Source organism: Notamacropus eugenii, chromosome 3 (genome assembly GCF_028372415.1).
Source record: "Notamacropus eugenii isolate mMacEug1 chromosome 3, mMacEug1.pri_v2, whole genome shotgun sequence".
Classification (NCBI taxonomy): Eukaryota; Metazoa; Chordata; class Mammalia; order Diprotodontia; family Macropodidae; genus Notamacropus; species Notamacropus eugenii.
In genome coordinates, this window is record NC_092874.1 from 38,440,263 (window position 1) to 38,458,670 (window position 18,408).

The 18,408-nt window shown below is 45.2% G+C and overlaps 1 protein-coding gene across 7 annotated transcripts in view; it reads left to right on the forward strand.

Moving 5' to 3' along the window:
* Positions 1-18,408, forward strand: part of COLQ (collagen like tail subunit of asymmetric acetylcholinesterase) — a 69,439-nt gene that overhangs the window by 20,854 nt on the left and 30,177 nt on the right. For 5 of the 7 annotated variants that reach the window (XM_072651280.1, XM_072651281.1, XM_072651279.1 and 2 more), the window contains exons 2-7: positions 8,524-8,636; positions 9,596-9,697; positions 13,144-13,188; positions 14,244-14,270; positions 15,855-15,926; positions 17,444-17,506. In XM_072651280.1, coding sequence (XP_072507381.1) covers positions 8,524-8,636; positions 9,596-9,697; positions 13,144-13,188; positions 14,244-14,270; positions 15,855-15,926; positions 17,444-17,506 — 422 coding nt within the window. Of the gene's footprint in view, positions 1-1,883; positions 2,194-8,523; positions 8,637-9,595; positions 9,698-13,143; positions 13,189-14,243; positions 14,271-15,854; positions 15,927-17,443; positions 17,507-18,408 lie in introns of those variants that run through there. The other 2 variants (XM_072651282.1, XR_011976601.1) reach the window with 2 other exon arrangements.

Here is an 18,408-nt window from a genome sequence, read left to right on the forward strand (position 1 = left end):
TCTTGGCTGTTTGGAAACGTTAATAATCCAAAATGACTCATCCTTTGTGGTCTCCAAGTAGCCAGGGTCTTAGCTGTTCTGTCTGACGATGACGATGGCGATGATGATGACGATGACGGTGTCAACAATGGTGGTGGTGGTGAGTTAGTTCGGAAAGAATCATGATGATTTGGCCAACAAAGTTGAGGACTGCTGGCCCAAGATCTAGGTTAACAAGAACCACCCTGGGACAGTTTCAGGAAAGGTGACATAGCTAATTTTTCGGCAGTTGTCTCTGAAAGTGGAATGAGATCTGTGTTGTCCTATTCCCACTTTCTCTGATCTCTCAGAAAGTTTATGATGGAGTTTTCTGGAAAAAGAAAAAAGAGGAAGACGAAAGAAATCTGTGTCTCAAAGCACAGAGCAGAGTCCTTTTTTTAAATTTCTTTTTTCTAACTGGGTTTAAGACCTATTCTCTTGTATAATACATAATGTGTCTTGTACTACTTACTGGCCAGTCTGAAATAACTGTGATTAACGACCACTGAACTATGCCTTCTGTAATGCAGATTATTTTTCACAACTCGATTAGCCAATGCATGGCTTGGAGAAGTGGTCTCCTTCTTTTATGCCCACTTCCCATCCATATGGGAAAAGAGCACAGGAGCAATGGTGTTTAGGGGCAGGGAGGGTAACGTGCTGGGATTGAAGTCAGAAAACCTGGGTTCAAATCCCAACACTGCCACCTACTGTTGCCTACATGATTTGGGGCAAACCATTCTCTCTAGGCCTCAGTTTTCCCTTTCCACAAAGTAGGGAGAGGGGAAAGGCTTTAAGGTTTCTTCTACTTCTAAATTTATGATCTGATGCTTTGGAGTTGAGTGATACCTGAGTTCTAATCCTGACCCTAACACTGACTAGTTGTGTGACCCTCTTCCCTGACTCTCCAGTTTTTCATCTGTAAAATGGGATAATAGCATCTATCTCACAAGGCTATTGAGAGGATCAAATGAAATGCAGGTTGATACAGCGAATATTTATTAAACTAAGGAGTGAGATAAAAATGACAAAATGAAGCTTCCTCCTTCAGGGGAGACGCCACACAACCAAATAAGTAAATACAAGTAACTTGGAGGTGGAGGAGGATGCTCATCACTCAGGAAAAGCCCCTTGCAGGAGGTGACTGCTTAGCTGAGCCTTGAAGGAAGGCTAGAACCTCCAGGGGGAGAGAGAGGCAAGGGGGATAAAGGTCAGCTTGGAAAAGTGGACTGGAGCCAGATTTGGGCCTGGAGTCAGGAAGATCCAAGTTCAAATTCTGCCTCAGACACTTACTGGCTCTGTGACCTTGGTCAAGTCACTTAACCTCTCTCTGCCTTGGTTTCCTCTTCTGTAAAATAGAGATGCTATCACCTACTTTACAGGGTTGTCATGTGGATCAAATGGAATGAGATATTTTAAAAGTGCTTTGTAAGCCCTACGGAAATGCTGGCTGTACCCTGGGCAGTGGTTTGCCAGCCTTCAGGCAGCATGTTAATGTTAGCTGTCGTTGTTACTACTTCCTTAGTCATCTGGTCAAATAACTTTTGGGTTGGTTATTTGATTGAACTGAGTTTCATGAACTGTAACTCAGACCAAACCGGGTGCCGACAGAAAGGGCCTCATTAATATCCAGGCCTTAATTAAGACGAAATTGGCCCAGTCCTTTCCAGAGATGAGGGCCTGCCGAGTTCTTACAGCAAGCGGAAAAGTCCTTCAGAACAGTGGACCTTCCACTCTGGTGGTGTCTGCTTTCCCAGCGGTCAGGCTAACTTGGCCTTCACTTCTAGAGGGGAGGGGAAGGGAGAGACTCTTCTCTGGTCCCTCTGGCCATCGCCCCGCCCCCTGGTTCATTCACCACCAGGACAGGCTGTCTACCCATTCATGCAGGGGAGAGACAGCTCTGGGCTGGCCCTTGGACCATTGGCCTCTGGGGCAGCAAGCGGCGAGAGATATTTAAAGCTCTCATTGGTCAGGGAAGGCGGCTCCCGGCACACAGCACATGCTGCAGGCTCAGGGAGCAGGCAGAGAACAGGGCTTCTGATCCCAGCCTGTGCCTCCCCCCTCCTCCTGGCCTGGGCCAGCCTGAGTGGCTGGGGTCCACTATGGCCAGCCCATCTTTCAGGACTTCTCATCTCTTCACCATCTCGGGGCTGCTCTATTACTCCACCTGTATGGGTGAGTTGAAGGAGGGAGGAAGGAAGGAGGGAGGGAATGATAGTGTGTGTGTTTTCTTGGAAAAACAACAAACCAAAAGGAGACAGACTCTGGGAAATCTGTGGTGTCCTTACAGCTTTTGCATGGATTTACAGATTTTGCAAGAATCATTCTGTGTGTGTGTGTGTGTGTGTGTGTGTGTGTGTGTGTATTTCCCTGGCAGGTGTGTGCATTTGTGCGTGCTCCCAGATGCTTGCTTGGACTTCAGGTTTGGCTCTAAGCAGCTGGTCGGGCCTTTCTCCTTTTAGCTGTCTTTGCAGCAGGTAGATCATCATAGAACTGTAGAATGTAAGAGCTTGGAGGTCCTCAGAGATCACAGGAGTGTAGCAGCAGCAGCAGACTAGAGCTAGACGCCATCTCGGCAGCCACAACGTCCTACCCCACTTCCATGTCTCCGATCCAGTCTCCTCCTCTTGGAAGGCCAGAGATGTTAAGTCACTTGCCCAAGGTTATACTGAGACTCAGCCCTCCTCCTTCCCATGGGGCTGCCTCTGTGATAGTGGGTATCAGGCTGCAACCAGCTGAGAATCCTGCTGCCTTATTTCTGCAGCCTGCCTGTTTTCTAGGCATGACACCCCCCCCCCCACCCATTGAAAGCAAACATGCAAGCTGACCACTTGCTTCACTGCATGTCCTGATCCCTTCAACATACACTCCCTTACCTGTGATGCACCTCCCCAAACAAATCCTGGAAGAATGAACTTTTGTAAGGGCCAGCACCGGCAGCCTGCTGTTTCTAAAGTGCAAATGCTTCTCTAACATTCCTGGCAGAGCTGGGGCTCCCCACCCTCTAAAGGCCCTTATTGGAAAGGGGGGACCAGAGTAAATCAGGTGGCCGTACAGTGAAGGGGACCTTTGGGAAATCAAATTTCCTGAACTCCCTCCTCTGTGTTTGAGCCCAAACTTTTGCCTTTCCTGGTGTGGTTACTATGCAAGAAAGTTGGTTGATTCAAGCATCCCCCCTTTTTTTTCTTCCCTTGCCCTCACATGTGCATCTTTGCACACATGTGCAAGCAGGGTCCCCAAATGCTGAACCCTCTATTCCCTTTTTATTTCAGTGGCTCCTAATTTCTCATTGTTTTTGGTGGAGCAAGAGCAGAACTAGAAATAATTGGCTATAGGAAATTATGGGTGTGACTAATGTGAGATTTGCATACTAGCAAATCTAGATGGGCCAGGGTTGGCATTCATACAGCCAGAAGTCTTTGGGCATTGGAAGGAGCCTTGAAAGGCTTCTCAAAAGCCGTTGTTCTACAGCTGAGAACAGAGGACCAGAAAAAGCTGAGTGGATCCATTCACCCCGACTCCCCTGATCTTTGACCTGATCTCCTGGGTTTCCTTGCTGATTTGTGCTGGATCATTTCATTAATCTGTCCCTCAATTTCTCCTGCTGCATGCTGTACAATGGGAAGGATTCTTAAAGACTGTTAGCACACCCAAGGAGCAAAGGCTTTTGGGAACCCCACAATCAGAATCACTGTTATTTCTAACCATTTTGGCAGGGAATGAAGTAACTTTGAGGGATATTGAGCAATTCTAACCCCTTCCCCCAATTTGAGCTTGGAGGAGGTGGGGAAGGTGCTATTTGGGACTGAGAACACTTGAATGAGAAGCCAGTGTGAAGTCAACATGGTGGAGTAGGAAAACTCCTAGGTTGGGGGTCAGAAGAACTGGTTTCTTATTATTTTTTTCTTGCAATTTCTGGTTAAACCCCAATTGTGTGTCCTTGAGCAAGTCGCTTAACAGCTGCCTGCCTCAGTTTCCTCATCTGTCAAATGAGATGATTGGACTGGAAGGCTTCTTGGGTAGGGGCCCTTACAGCGCTAAGCCTCAGATCCATGCCACAGGAGGTACATCATTGTTTCCATGACAACATGATATCTGGGGGTCCTGGTAGCCAGAATCCAAGAGGCTCTGTTGTGGGACTCGTAGGCAGCAGGGGCTGGGGAAAAGCCCACATGATCCCCTGCAGACAGAATCCACTTGAAGCTCTGAGCTCACTTGACAGGACAGCCTTGTTTTCAACCGTGTCCACCTGGTGGAAATATTCCGAGCTGGAACGAGCCGTAAATAAACTAGACTGTGCTAAAAACAAACAGCTCCATGGAGTCAGCTTGGGCAGAAATAGATTGGGATTGCCTGAGCACAGTGATGCAGAGCAACATGGACAGTGGGGAGGGGGAGGGTGCTGGGCCAGAAGGACAGGGAGGGGTTTCTGGCCGGCCCCAGCACAGAGGCCACTCCATTGCAGGGTACCAGGGACAAATTTCACCCTTCTGGGGAAGCCCAGGTATTAGATGTAAGTCACAAAGGGCCTTGGATGCCTTGGGCCCCTCCATTAGTGGGTAGGGAGAAGACAAGATTCAGAGGCTATATATGGACTGGAAAATCGATAAATTGAAGCAAATGCAAATAGCCCCTCTAATCTGCCTAGCTCTGGGATCCTCTCCCTTCCACTCCCTCCCCCCAGCTTTCCTGATTGGGGTTTCCAGAAACACCACGGAAAATTGCCCCCTTGGGCCTCAGCTGTTTGCTCCCACTTGCTTCTCCCCCTTCTCACAAGGAAGGTAGTTCTGGTCATTATAGTCTCAGGGAAGAAACTAATGACAAATGGGAGCTGGGGCCTTAAAAGGGGTCCCGGCTTTCTGGCCTGTTGCATGTCTCCCCATGTTTTCTCCCACTACTAAAAAGGAGCCCTCTCTTCTGAACCTCCCCTGGCAACTAACTCGGGCAAAGCATCAATTTAGGAAGGGAGCTAAAGAAAACTGTAGGAGCTTGATAATTGGGCTTTATTATATCTGAGAATCTCTTGTACATAACTGCTCAGAGGCAACATGGTTCAGGGGAAGTGACTGCTGGATTCAGGGTCAGAGGATCTGAGTTCAAATCCTTGCCACTTACTATTTGAGTGACCCTGGACCAGATACTCCCTCTCTTTGGGCCTCCGTTTCCTCACTGGTAAAATAAGAGGGCTGGACTAGTCCTCTTGGGCCCCTTCTAGTTGTTGGGCATGATCCTGTGGAGAAGCTGGTGCTAGCCTGAGGCTGGGTAAACTGGAAAGTAAAAGAGTGGGGTATTTGAGGAGTGAACAGCACAGCACCCTGAGGGTGGTGTCAGGTCAATCAGTCAATCAACAATCAATAAACATTTATTAAGTTCTTATGTGTCAGGCACTGTGCTAAGTGCTGGGGATACAGAGAGGCAAAAGATAGTCCTTGCCCTCAAGGAGCTTACAACCTAATGGGAAACAACATGCAAACAAATATGTGGAAACACGATACATACAAGATCAATAGGAAATACAGGCATACCTTGGAGGTACTGTGATTTTGGTTCCAGACCACAACAATAAAGCAAATGTCATAATACAGTGAATCACATGAATTTTTTGATTTTCCAGTGCATATAAAAGTTTTGTTTACACTATGTTGTAGTCTGTTAATGGGCAATAGTATTACATCTAAAAATGGTACATACTTTAATTTAAAAATATCTTATCGCTAAAAAGTGCTAACCATCTTCTGAGCCTTCAGCAAATCCTAATCTTTTTGCTGATGAGAAGGTCTTGCCTCGATGCTAATGGCTGCTGACTCATCAGGTGCTTGCTGAAGGTTGGAGTGGCTGTGGCAATTTCTTAAAATAAGACAACAAGGGAGTTTGCCCCATTGATTGACTCTTCCTTTCACATGAACCCTTAGAGGCCATTGTAGGGTTATTAATTGGCCTGATTTCAATATTGTTGTGTCTCAGGGAATAGGGGGACTCAAGGAGTGGGAGAGAGATAGAGAATGGCCAGTCGGAGCAGTCAGAATATATACAACATTTATCATTGACCTTCACGGTCACATGGGCACAGTTTGTGGTACTCCAAAACAATTAGAATAATAACATCAAAGATCACTGATCACAAGTCACCATAACGTAATAGTAATGAAAAAGTTTGAAATATTGTGAGAAATACCAAAATGTGACACAGAGACATGATGTGAACACAAGCTGTTGGAAAAGTGCACCAATAGACTTGCTCCATGTAGGATTTCTATAAATCTTCAATTTATAACAAATGCGGTATTTGCAAAGGGCAGTAAAGTAAAATGCAATAAAATGAGATATGCCATTGGAATTTACTGAGTAGGAGGAGTGACATGGTCAGACTTGTGTGTTAGGAAAATCAGTTTGACAGCTGAGTGAGTGAAGGATGGATTGGAGCAGGTAGAGACTTGTGGCAGGCAGATGTCTCGTCAGCTATCGCAATAGTCTAGATGTGAACTGATGAGGGCAGATCTGCACCAGGGAGGTGGCAATGTCAGAGGAGAAATGGAGAGATGTTGCAGAGATGAAATCTACAAGAGATGTACAAAGATGAAATCGACAAGAGATGCTGCAGAGGTGAAATTGACAGGCCTTGACAATGTAAGACTATGAAAAAGAAGAGGTGGGGGTAATACAGTGAGTGAGGGTCCTGGTTGTTAGTGCCTCTCCACCCTCTTTCCACAGGGCTCAAACAATGGTGAAAAGTCTGTAAGGTCAAATTTTGTTTCAGAGGGTGTATCTGAATAGTGGTGCTCTGCATCCTAGGGAGATATGTATAGTGGGGGTTGGAGGGGTGGGGAGAGTCCTGTACAACATAGAATACCACAGCACCCCAGCCAGGATAGAAACACACTGAGGACCTAAATTTTGCCACTTGCCTTCCCCACAACCCACCCCGTATCTGTCTCTGTTCCTCTCTTTCTTATTACTGAGTCAAGCGGTAGAATTACAGTCTAAAATACTCCAGCAGTGACTCTTGGTTTTGTCACTTTAAGTATACCACAATGCACTGTATTGGTGAAGACAGATACTCTAGTGCACTCTTCTAGTGCAAACAGCTGCATCTGCTCCTTCCTCTCTCCTTTCTCCCCACCCTTCTCTCTCCCCCTTTCGTCCTTCTCTCCCCTCCCCCCGCCATCACACTCTGAATGGACTTCCTTGCTGTGATAATACTTCCTGATCTTTGCTCTGGTCTTGCCATCCCTTCAGCCTCCTAACCCTCCTTCCAAGAACCTAGATTAGGACTTTGTGCTCCCTGGGCAAGGTTCAAAAATTATTCCTTGCTGTCCAGTGAAGGGTTTTGAGTCTTAAATGTTATCACAAAACAAATACCTATGTTCCACAAAGCATGGGATTTTCTGGCCTTAAATATAAGTGCATTTAAGAAAAATAATAAGAAGAAATGTCCTGTTTTATGTGCCTGTGACCAGTCATGTTCTAGACTATTGCTTCCTTTTCTGATCCTTGGTTCCAGCTCTGCCTGTTGAAATATTTCTTTCAGGGTCCTTACCTTTGTTGTGCCATGGACCCCTTTGGTACAATCTGCTGAAGTTGATAAGGCTCCTAAGAATCATGTTTTTAAATGAATAAAATAAAATATATAGGGTTGGTTAGAAATGTTTATGAAAATAAAAATGTAAATTTTTTTCTCTATCCAAGGTCACAGACCCCCTGAAGTCTATCCAAGTTAAGAACCTCTACCTTAAGTCCCACTTCAAATATTCTGTGTCCTCTGATAGATTCCCTGATCACCCCAGCTAGAAGGAATCCTTCATCCCTCCTCTGAATTCTTCATTTACACCAGACTGCTTTCTACTGATGTTATTTGTGTTCAACACTTATCCCCATCAGGTTTTAAACAGCACAATGTAGTACCTGGCACATAGTTGGAACTTAGTAAAAGTTTGTCAAATTGAATAAAATAGTGGAAAGAGCTTTGGACTTGTATCAGGAGAGTAAGGTTGGAGTCTCATTTGTGCCATTTACTATTCGTGTGATATGGACAAATCACCTAACTTCTCTAAGCCTCAGTTTCCTCATACGTAAAATGGGGGATGTGGATATTTTCACCACTTTCTTGGAAGTGCTTTGTTAGCCTTTAAATGCTATGAGTAATCATCTTTATTATTAATATGAGTTCCTTTTAGCTATTGTTTGTTTTTTTTAGTATGTAAAATAAAAAATAGATATTTATTGGGGATAGAATTAGCACATATTGACAAAGTTGATTAATATATTTGTTAAACCTCCTAATCAAGCCTAGACAGGTTATGAAGCATTTTATTAATCATATCTTATTAATCAGGTCTTATCCTGGTGGGTCAAAATCCAATGAAATCAGATCCACTGATGACTATAGGAAGGGAGACAGAATTCGTTTTCCTAGTACGTCTATACTGCCTATTGTAAAGCACAGGACCCTGACTCTAAACCTTCTTTCCCACACCCTGGCACTGAGTGACAGCTTTCTTTGCACAGCCCTTCCTGGTTTGGAAGAGAAGAAACGGGGTAGTCAGAAAGGATGCTGCCTGTTGACCCCTCCTCCTCCACCAATGTTTCCACCGCCATTTTTCAGAGGGGACCGAAGTTCTGTGAGTATCTTGGGCCTCGTTTGAGGAGCAAGTTACAGAATTCCTCATCAGACAAAAAGCTCTCTGCTCCCAGTGCCTTTTCCCAATCAGTATAAAAACATTGCTACCCCAGTTCTTCAGATTGGTCCCTAAAAGTGTAGTATTCTATAGGTTTGGGTCTTGCTTTGCTTCTCCATGAGTTTGAGGGATTTGGGGGCTTTCCATTTAAGACTTCAACATGCAGGAAATTTCTTCTCATTTGTTATTCTGAGTGTAAAGTCATCAGTGTCTCCCTGGGGCCAATGCCCCTTAAAAGAAATGAAGTTTGCCTATAAATTTTGATTTTCTCTCCAGTCGGCTTTACCTCAGAATTTCCCTCTTTGCTTTTTGTTCTGCCTTAAATATCAACTAACCAGTAAAATTCTCTTATTGCCGAAACATATCAGCCATTTTAAGGAGGCAAAGGACATAGTCATCCTAGTTTCCCATTCCTGTTGCCTGGGGTCTCCATCTGAGAGTAGGGCCCTCTAGGTGAAGGAGTTGTGTGCGTCTCCCTGGGGCTCTCAGGCCATCCAACAAGCTCCCAGGTTTGGTGAGAGAGGGACATTGCAACATGTTTCCTAGCTTGTTTAAAACATTTTTTTCCTCAGTGAACAAACGCTGATTTTTCTCTCCCTACTGACCCTCTCCTCACCAATGAAAAACAAAGAAAAAAAAAACATTGTAATACAGGTGTATAGTCAGAACTTCCTGAATATCTTTAAAAGTTGCCATTGGCCATCAGGACAGACCATCCTTGGTTTTAAAGATCCCAGAAACACAACAGATGGCAGAATACACACATGGCAGCAGGAGGCTGGAAACCAGGAAGGGAACGGGTAACTGACTAGTTCTTAAGTAGGTCCATCTGATGAGTTGATGACCGTGTCACTTGGACACTGGCTCTAACCTTTCACCCTGTGTATTTTTTTCTGTTGAAGTTTCTGTCTCCGGATATGCCGAACATTTTTCTAGAGCTACAGACAACCCAGTCTCCATGTGTTCAAGAATCCCTTGGCCCCCCTGGGCCTCCAGGTCCCCAGGTTAGTATCATCTTCCAAGCCCTCTCTCTTGGTGTTTTCTGATTAAAGCATTAAGATACATTCAATGAAATAAAATTCAACAAATCTTTATTAAGTACCTTCTGTGCTCAGGGTTGCTATGCTAGGCATTGGGGATACAATTCTGGAATGAAAGTGGTTGCTGCCTTCAAGGAAGCTCACATTCTACATGGGACTTATTCTACACTGATGTTTGCTTTCCTTAACATTCTATTTTTAAAAATAGATTTATCTTGATACTTCTTAGTTTGTGCCTCCAGCTCCATCATCCAGGCCATGATTATATACTGAAATTTCAATTTCAGTTCAATTCAAGATAGTGTGTTATGTAACGGGGATACAGACAAAACAAAACAGCTCCTACTTTCAAGGAGTTTACATCTAGAAGGAAAATATGCCATGTGTGCAGATAAGACTAATATGAGGTAGGGAGTGCTGGGCCTAAGAAGAGATCCAGACAAAATGCTAAAGGAAAATTTAAAGAAGGAGGGAATTGTTCAGCTGGCAGAATCAAGAAAAGCTTCACTGAGGAAGAAAGACATTACAGGTGTGTAAGGTGACACACTGAGTTAGAGGAGGGGCTGGCTACCCAGTTTAGCTGGAGGTAAATTCCTTTTCCTGACCTTTCTCTGCTACCTAGGATCAGGGAGATGGCAGAAGCAATATCAGGGAGGTATGCGCAGAACTGGTCTTCTAGGGACTCTCTGCCAGCTCCCACCCTTGGGGTGCTCCTGAGAATTGGCATCAAGGACTTTTCCCCATAAAAATGAAGACGAACGCTAAGGAGCTGGCAGAAACAATAAACTGAAAATGGGAAATGGATAAAGGAGAGCGTGAGAGCCAGTGAAACTCTTGAGGGCAAGACCAGTTTTGTTTTTGTCATTGTAGTCTTAGTACCTTCTACATGCCAAGCACATCCATGCTTGTTAACTCCCTAATTTCCACATCCACTCTCTCAAAACCTTTGGGCCCAGGGCCTCTCTCCAACTTGTGAGCAATTATTTTTAATAGAAATTCTTTCCAAGGCACCTGAGGGAGAATGCACCCGTGGTTCTGGGGTTCCAATTCCTGCTTTCATGAGTGGGAGATATTAAAGCATCAAATACATCTCCCTCCTGTGGGTAGCAGAGGGTAGACCTGCCTGACTCTGCCTCTGAGCTCCTCTCAATGCTTGCAGAAGGAAGGTACCAAAATGAGGCAGGTCAGACAGTTTATCAGAAGAAAGCATTTCTATGTGAACGCATGCCTCTGCACCTCTTACTACAGGAAGTGCTTTTTATTGTGAGCATTAATAGTATAGTGGCTCGGTGGGAAAAGTCTAGACTTGGGTTCAGATCTCAGCTTTCACACTTGTTTTCTGAGTGACCCTGAGCAAGTCAGATAAGCAAGCATTTACTAACTGTCCTCAGTGTTCCAGGAACTGCTGGGGGTACCAAGAAAGGCCAAAAACAAAACAAAAGCAGCCCCTGCCCTCAAGCAGCTCACAGTCTCATGGAGGAGACATGTGCAAACAACTAGGTAGAAACATGATAGAGACAGGGTGAATCGGAGGTCATCTCAGAGGGAAGGATAAAGAATAGTGAAAGATGGGATTTTAGCTGGGACTTGGGGAGAGCCGTGATAACCAGAAGGGAGAGTGCGTCAGACCTGGGGGATAGCCAGAACCAAGAGATTGAGGGTCTTGTTCATGGATCAGCCGGGAGGTCAGCACCACTGAATACAGGAGTGTGTGTTGGGGGGAATAAGGTGTAAGATGATTGGAAAGGTAGGAAGGGGCCAAATCATGCAGGGCTTTAAAAGCCAAAAGGAAGATTTTATATTTGATCCTAGAGCTAATAGGGAGACATTGAAGTTTATTGTATAGGGGTGACACAGCATGCTATTTAACCTCCATGAGTCTCAGTTTCCTCATCTGTAAAATGGAGATCAGTAATTACACTGGTTGCCTCACTAAGTTGAGAGTGCTACAGATTTAGAAAGTGGCTGTTTTAATCAGCTGAATCGCAGAATGTGCTAGAACTTGTCATTTGACTGAAAGAAAATCTGGACTGTTCTAGAGCCCTGAGCCCATATAAAAGAAAGCACAGATCACTCTAGAATCTGCAGCTGGCATGAAGGAAAACACAGACTTCTGGGGCTGAATATAGAATGTTTGTTGACTACAGCTCTTGTGAAAAGAAACGTGAAGTGTTTTGCCTAGGAATGAAATGAAAACCTCCCCAAAGAAGTGTGGGGGCAAGGGTGGGGAGGGGCCACCTCTGGCATCCTGGCCAAACCTCTTTGTTACCATGATTCATAGAGGGTTCTTGGTCCTCATGGCAGCCTGAGGGACTCAGACTGGGAATTTGGATGGATTTCTACCCCTTCTCCCCAGCCCTTCTGGAGACTTTAAAAGGCAATTAGCTGAGTGAGCCTCTCCCAGACAGGCAGAGCAGATAATAGCCTCTCCCTCAGAAGGGTCATTAGAAGCAGTAATATTACTCACTCTTCATGACTCCCCGTTTCTAAGTCAGAGCTCATCTTAGCTCTGTGGCTGACCCAGGGAAGAAAAATGCCAGATTTGTTTGGACAGTTCCTGCTGTTTTAAGGTGTTTTACCAATGAGGCAGGGAGCAAGAAGATTCCTGAGGTTGCTACTGACTAGGGGAACTCTGAGAACAGCATTTCTGCAGAAACCAAAGTCTGATTTCCTGGTTGGAAGCAGAGCAGCCTGGGAAAACTTGGGTAGATCAGCTGTTGAGACAGGAGCCCCAGTCACACTTGCTCATTTTGGAAGGTAAGGTCATTTTATGCCTCTGGAAAGATTCTTACCAAGTGCGCAGAGATACTCCCAGTATTACTGACATACTCAAAAGCCCAGAAAGGCAAGTAAAACATAGAGGAATTTCTGTCCCAGGAACTGGAGGTAGGAGCAGGAAATCTACAAAGATGGCCAACATGGTGGTCTAGCAAGAAACAAAGTCCAGAATGGAACCCGAGCAGGCATAGAGAGGAGTTGGAAAGAGTTTGTTCTATAGGAACTTGGGGGTATTTCCTGGGGCCACGTGTCTGCTATGGAAAGCATGTCCATTTAGCCAGTCACGGGTCATATAACAGTTACCCTTCTGAGCCCTGCCTCAAAGGGGCACAGATTAGAAGAGAATGCATAATTTTACAAATGAGGAAAGTGAGTTGACTTGCCTAAAGTCATACAGATAGAAAACAACAGAGCAGAGATTTGATTCAATCTTCTGATTCTCATCTGGGGTCTTTTCAGCATACCACGGGGCTTCTCCATGCTCAGGGCTGGTGTTGTCATAGCTTCTGTAGAGAGAGCATCCATGGGCTGGCTTTATTTCCTGAAATGAGTGAGGTTCTCTCATCCATAAGTAGGGTGGGAAACGGAGACATCCTCAATACTTGTTAAACTTAATTTTGTCCTTCATCTAGGGGCCCCCAGGGACTCCTGGAGTGAGGGGACTGAAAGGGGAAAAAGTGAGTACTGACCTTTTCTTCAGGCTAAGTGAGTGTGTGTGTGTGTGTGTGTGTGTGTGTGTGTGCCTGCATGTGAGAGAGAGAGAGAGAGAAAGTTTGTCTGAGTGTGAGTCTGTGTGTCTGAGTGTGGGTGTGGGGAGGGGGGAAAGGGCAAGTCCAGATTGGCTCAGATTTGGGCCTTTAAGGGTAGTGAGACATTGACCCATTACCAAAGGAGACTTAAAAGTCTTGTCCAGGGATGTAAGCAAGGGTATTGCTGCAAATCAGCCCCGGGCCTTCTGCCCCACAACAAGGTAAGCTGAGGGCTGGACAGGATCTAATAGACAAGCCATCAGTTGTTGGTTGTAGTGGTTGTTGTGTTTGTCCTTCATTTTTGAAGACCATGACATCAGAGACATGATGACATGACTTGCACTTGACTTTGTTTTGAGGGCTGTGCAGGTCACTGGCCTCACTTTCTCCTACTGAGCCATCTGGATCCAGTGACCAGATATTCATCAGGATGACTGGAGATGGCCCAGGATGCAATGAGAGAAGTGACAAATAGGAATCAGGTAAAGGGAAGGCAGGCCGCCACTGAGCTATTCATATATTCTTTGGCTCCACTGGAGAAAACCACATCATCTGACCCAGACAACTTTAAAGCCCTTCTTCTGCCTAGTGACCTCCTACTGAGGTGCAGAAACACCATGGCCCTTGGGGTAGACTTGCTAGGGCTACATGGACTTTTAACTGCTCATTGGCCTTTCGTCTTGTACTACTGAAATACCTGGGTGTTCTGAAATGACTAGCAAAGTAGGAAGAAGCTGGCTTTGAAATCAGAGCATCTGGGTTTGAATGCCAGAGGCTTTGACTGAATGACCCTGGGCAAGTCACCTTGTCTCTGTGAACCCAAGGCTACTCATCTTTTAAAGGACAAGGTTGGACTAGATGACAGCTAAGTTCTCTTGCAGTTTTAGATCTGTGATCAAAGCAGAGAACATGAGTGTGTGAATCTCGAATTACTGAACCCCTCTGATACTCCAGTATAGCTGATGTGTCCTTTCCTTCCACAGGGAGAGTTTGGCCAGCCAGGAAGAAAGGTAAGTGTATTTTTCTAGTTCGGTTTCAAGTAAATAACCCGGTTCTGGGTTTCCTTCCTTCCTTCCTTCCTTCCTTCCTTCCTTCCTTCCTTCCTTCCTTCCTTCCTTCCTTCCTTCCATCTTTATTTTTTGTTGGCTACCAGGAATTCCCTTCCTTTGACACCAGTGCTGTTGGCAGGCATGGTGTCCATGGTGCTACCAGTATGGTCGTAGTGATGTACAATGTCACCCTGTCCCTTAGCAGTGACTTGGTACAGACACTGAGCCCAACGTAGTGGAATCTCCAGTGGAACCAGAGGTTGCAGGCCAACGGCTTGGTAACTTGAATTTAAGCCACAGACCATAGTTAGACCTATCTGATTTTGATTCAGGACTGCCAGTCCTCTACAGACTCTCTCACTTCACTGTCATTTGGCCTCAAATCACTAACAGAATTGGTCCTTCTAAACTGGCCAGTTAAGGAGGAGTGAAGTACCAAGCAACCTGAAGGGCATTTGGGAGTGTCATTTTTCTTCCTTTAGCTGAAATAAAGAGGGTTCATTTAAAATCATGATCAACAACTAAACTCTGAACAAGGCCCTCACTAGAATGACAAGTAAATGAGACATCCCTAAGAAAAGATAGGGGCTCATCCTTACTTTCCGGGGCCAGTGGGTTCTAACATTGGAAAGCTAGGCCTCAGTGACAAAGAGAAGCATAATAAATTAGGTTATGTATTCACAATTACTTCAGTTTCCTGGCCAAGCTCCTCTTTATCTGTAGGAAATCGTTTTCAATAAGAGCCCTTCAGGTCTATATTCCATAACTTATAAACAAAGGTGAATCTATCTTTCTTTTCACTATTTCTCCCTATCCCCTTTTGCTGCGCTCCCTCCCTTCTTGTACAGTCAAAGGTACTGCCCTGTTTCTCACCAGCATCCCAGGGTGCCTGCTTGGGAAGAGCCCCCTGAGGACAGGGGTAGGGAGATTTCCAGGTGAAACAGAAATACCAGAAGACCCATGTGCCTTCTCTCCCTTTCTCACTACATTTTCAAAGTGGACACAATCAGCCCGTCCTTTGTGACTGGAGTTCTTAACTTGGGGTTTGTGAACTTGTTTTTGAGACATTTTGATAACTATTTCAACATAATTGAATTCCTTTGTTAGTAGACGAATTTTATTTTGTGCACTAAAAAATATTCTCCTGAGAAATTTATCAGACAGCAAAGGGTCAATGACACCAAAAATTAATCATTTCTGCTAAATGTCAACCTGGGGGCAGGGAGTGAAAATGCCAGAGAGTTTGGCTTAGATGGGAACTGGACACAGATAAATCCTTTGTGAGTTATTAGGAGTCCTGGGGGAGCCAGGAGCTTTGATCTGAGGGAGTTCAATCCCTTATTTCCATGTCTACGCTGAAAAAATCAGCCTGGAGCAGTGGGAGAGAAGACGCACTTGGCCGGGCTTCCTGCCTCCCACATGAAAGAGCTTCGGTTTTGTCATCTGTAAAATGGGAAGCATCACACTGCCCTCCCAGGGTTGTAGTGAGAGACAGACAGCACTGGAGGGAATCTAACCCAGCTGTCTTATTGTTGGTCTTTGAAGGGTAGACCCGGCCCTCCAGGTGCCCCCGGAATGCCTGGGCCTATTGGCTGGCCAGGCCCTGCTGGACCTCAGGTAAGTGCCAAATCTGCAAGGGGAGAGGAAGATGGCACACGAGCTCCCCTGGGACTCATGCAGAAAAGCTTGGTGTGCCATCAGAGGGATAAGGAGGAGGGGCCACCATCTTTTCTTGAAGGGGGATGGAGAGACAGGATGTGTGGGTTCAATCCTGAACGACAGCCCGTCTAAGGGATGGACTCACTCTCTGGAGCAGCCTAAACAGGGGCTGGGGAAGTTCTAGAAAGGATCCTTGCTCAGGGTCTCCCCCAGAGCATCTCTGCACTCCTATGCCACCTCCAGGTGCTGCCCCAGGTTCTCTCCCATCCTCACTCAAACCTGCTCTCAGGAGAGGATCAGGCATCGGCTGTTTACACTTCAGCGCACATTTTGACAACTGCAGGTGGCTTTCTCATCTAGCTGAAGCCAAACAGCAGCCATTTTACACCTTGGTACAAATTTTAGTGGCCTTGGGTTTAGTGGCCTGTTGTTGCAATGGAGCAGAGTTAGGCTACATCAGCCAGGTGTCAGAAAAGGAGGGCATCAGCTGAAAAGGAGAAAGTTTGGGTCTTTGGCAAGACCAAGGGGTATTTCTGGCAGGAGTGCATTTGATTAAACCCAAAAATTGGAAAGAAAGAAGGGCAGAGTGGGCACTGGGGGAGGGCAGAGTAGAGGTATCTGCAGGGATCCCTCCTTAGTGCTGTAGGCAACTGCTCTGGAGCCATGGGGTGAATTTCAGCCATGGGAATTCGGTTCTATTGGGATGGAGGGTGAAGTAGATGTCCTCAGAGGACCTTCTCTGCTCTGAGGTTCTATGTCTTTCTTGCTAATTCCCATTATGAAATTGGAAATACATTCTCCTAAATTCTTTTTTTATCCCTGACTACCTAGGAGCTGGTTTTAGAGACTTTAGAGAGTCAGCTTCTCTGCGGTTCTGTTTCCTTATATGTACAATGAGAAGGCTGGAGTAGATGGCTTCCATGGTCTCTTCCAAGTCTAAAATCTATGCTTCTATTGTCTTTTGCTTTGCTCAAAGTAAAAATTCCAGACATGAAATCTAGGCCAATACCAGAAACTCTAATGATTCATGTGCTACCAGGTTTGCCAAGGGTGAATTTAAACTTTGGTGAGACATACTTCTGGTTCAAGTTCCTCCAAAGTGAATGGGACATGTGTTCCCCCTTATTGGAGCTCTTTAAGCAAAAGCTGGATGCCATTTGTGGGGGAAAATGTGGAGGGGATTATGAACTCTGAGAATCAAGGACTTCTGACCTTGTGAAAGGATATTTACGTTTTTATCTGGATCGCTCAGGAAAATGAAAGGTTTTATCCCCTTTTCTAGGGATTTTAGTGATCAGGTATGGGAGGTGTAGGGTGTGAAGGGCCTTCCAAGCTCTGCCCCCATCCTATTTGGAAGTCTCTGTCCATTCTGTCTGTGAATGAGCTGGTCTTGCTGTTTCCACGTCCCTTGCTCAATGATGGTCTGATTGCTCTGGGCAGTAACCTTTTCTCTCTCTCTCTTCCAACCTCTGCAGGGTGAAAAAGGTGATCTGGGCTTGATGGGATTACCAGGTACAAGAGGACCCATTGGCTCTCAGGTTTGTGAACTGGAGCATTTTCAGATGTTGTTTTCTAGTTCTCTTTTGAAGCCAACCTGGGCTGTAGACCCTGAGGTTAGTACTAGTCAGACTGTGGACATTTCTTCTCCCTACTGAATAGCAGCAGAATATAGGGGGAGAGAGAAGGGAGGGAATAAAGGTGGAGAAAATGACTCTAAGATTTCAGGATGCTTTTTTAAGCCCCTCCTGCCCCCCATGACTGACATTCCTTCCAGGCTTAGCCTCGTGTCACAGATTAGACCTAATCAATGGCATAGGGTAGCCAGCAGAGAATCCAGAGACCATCTCACAGCTATCAGTAGTGTCTTTGGGCTGGCCACATGCTTTGGAGCCTCAAGTTCAGATCTGGTTAAAAAGAACAACAACTCTAAGGTGCAGGCATTATTATCAGTTTCCCGGTTTCAGTATGAAAGCCTCCAATGTATTGCTTGCTGAAGGTTTTAGGTGTATACTACTTATTATTTTATGGAAAGCTCCATTTATTCCTATGCTCTCCAGTGTTTTCAGTAGGAATGGGTGTTGTATTTTGTCAAAAGCTTTTTCTGCATCTGTTGAGATAATCACGTGGTTTCTGTTAGTTTTGTTGTTGATATGATCAATAATGTTAATAGTTTTCCTAATATTGAACCAGCCCTGCATTCCTGGTATAAATCCTACCTGATCATAATGTATTATTCTCATGATAAGTTGCTATATTCTTTTTGCTAAAATTTTATTTAAAATTTTTGCATCTATATTCATTAGAGAAATTGGTCTATACTTTTCTTTCTCTATTTTGGGAAAGCCTCCCATGTATTGTTTGATGGAACAGATGACCTAAAGGGGAGCTCATATGTCTGGTTCACTGAGTGCCTGGTGGGAAGAGATCATTCAGTATTCAT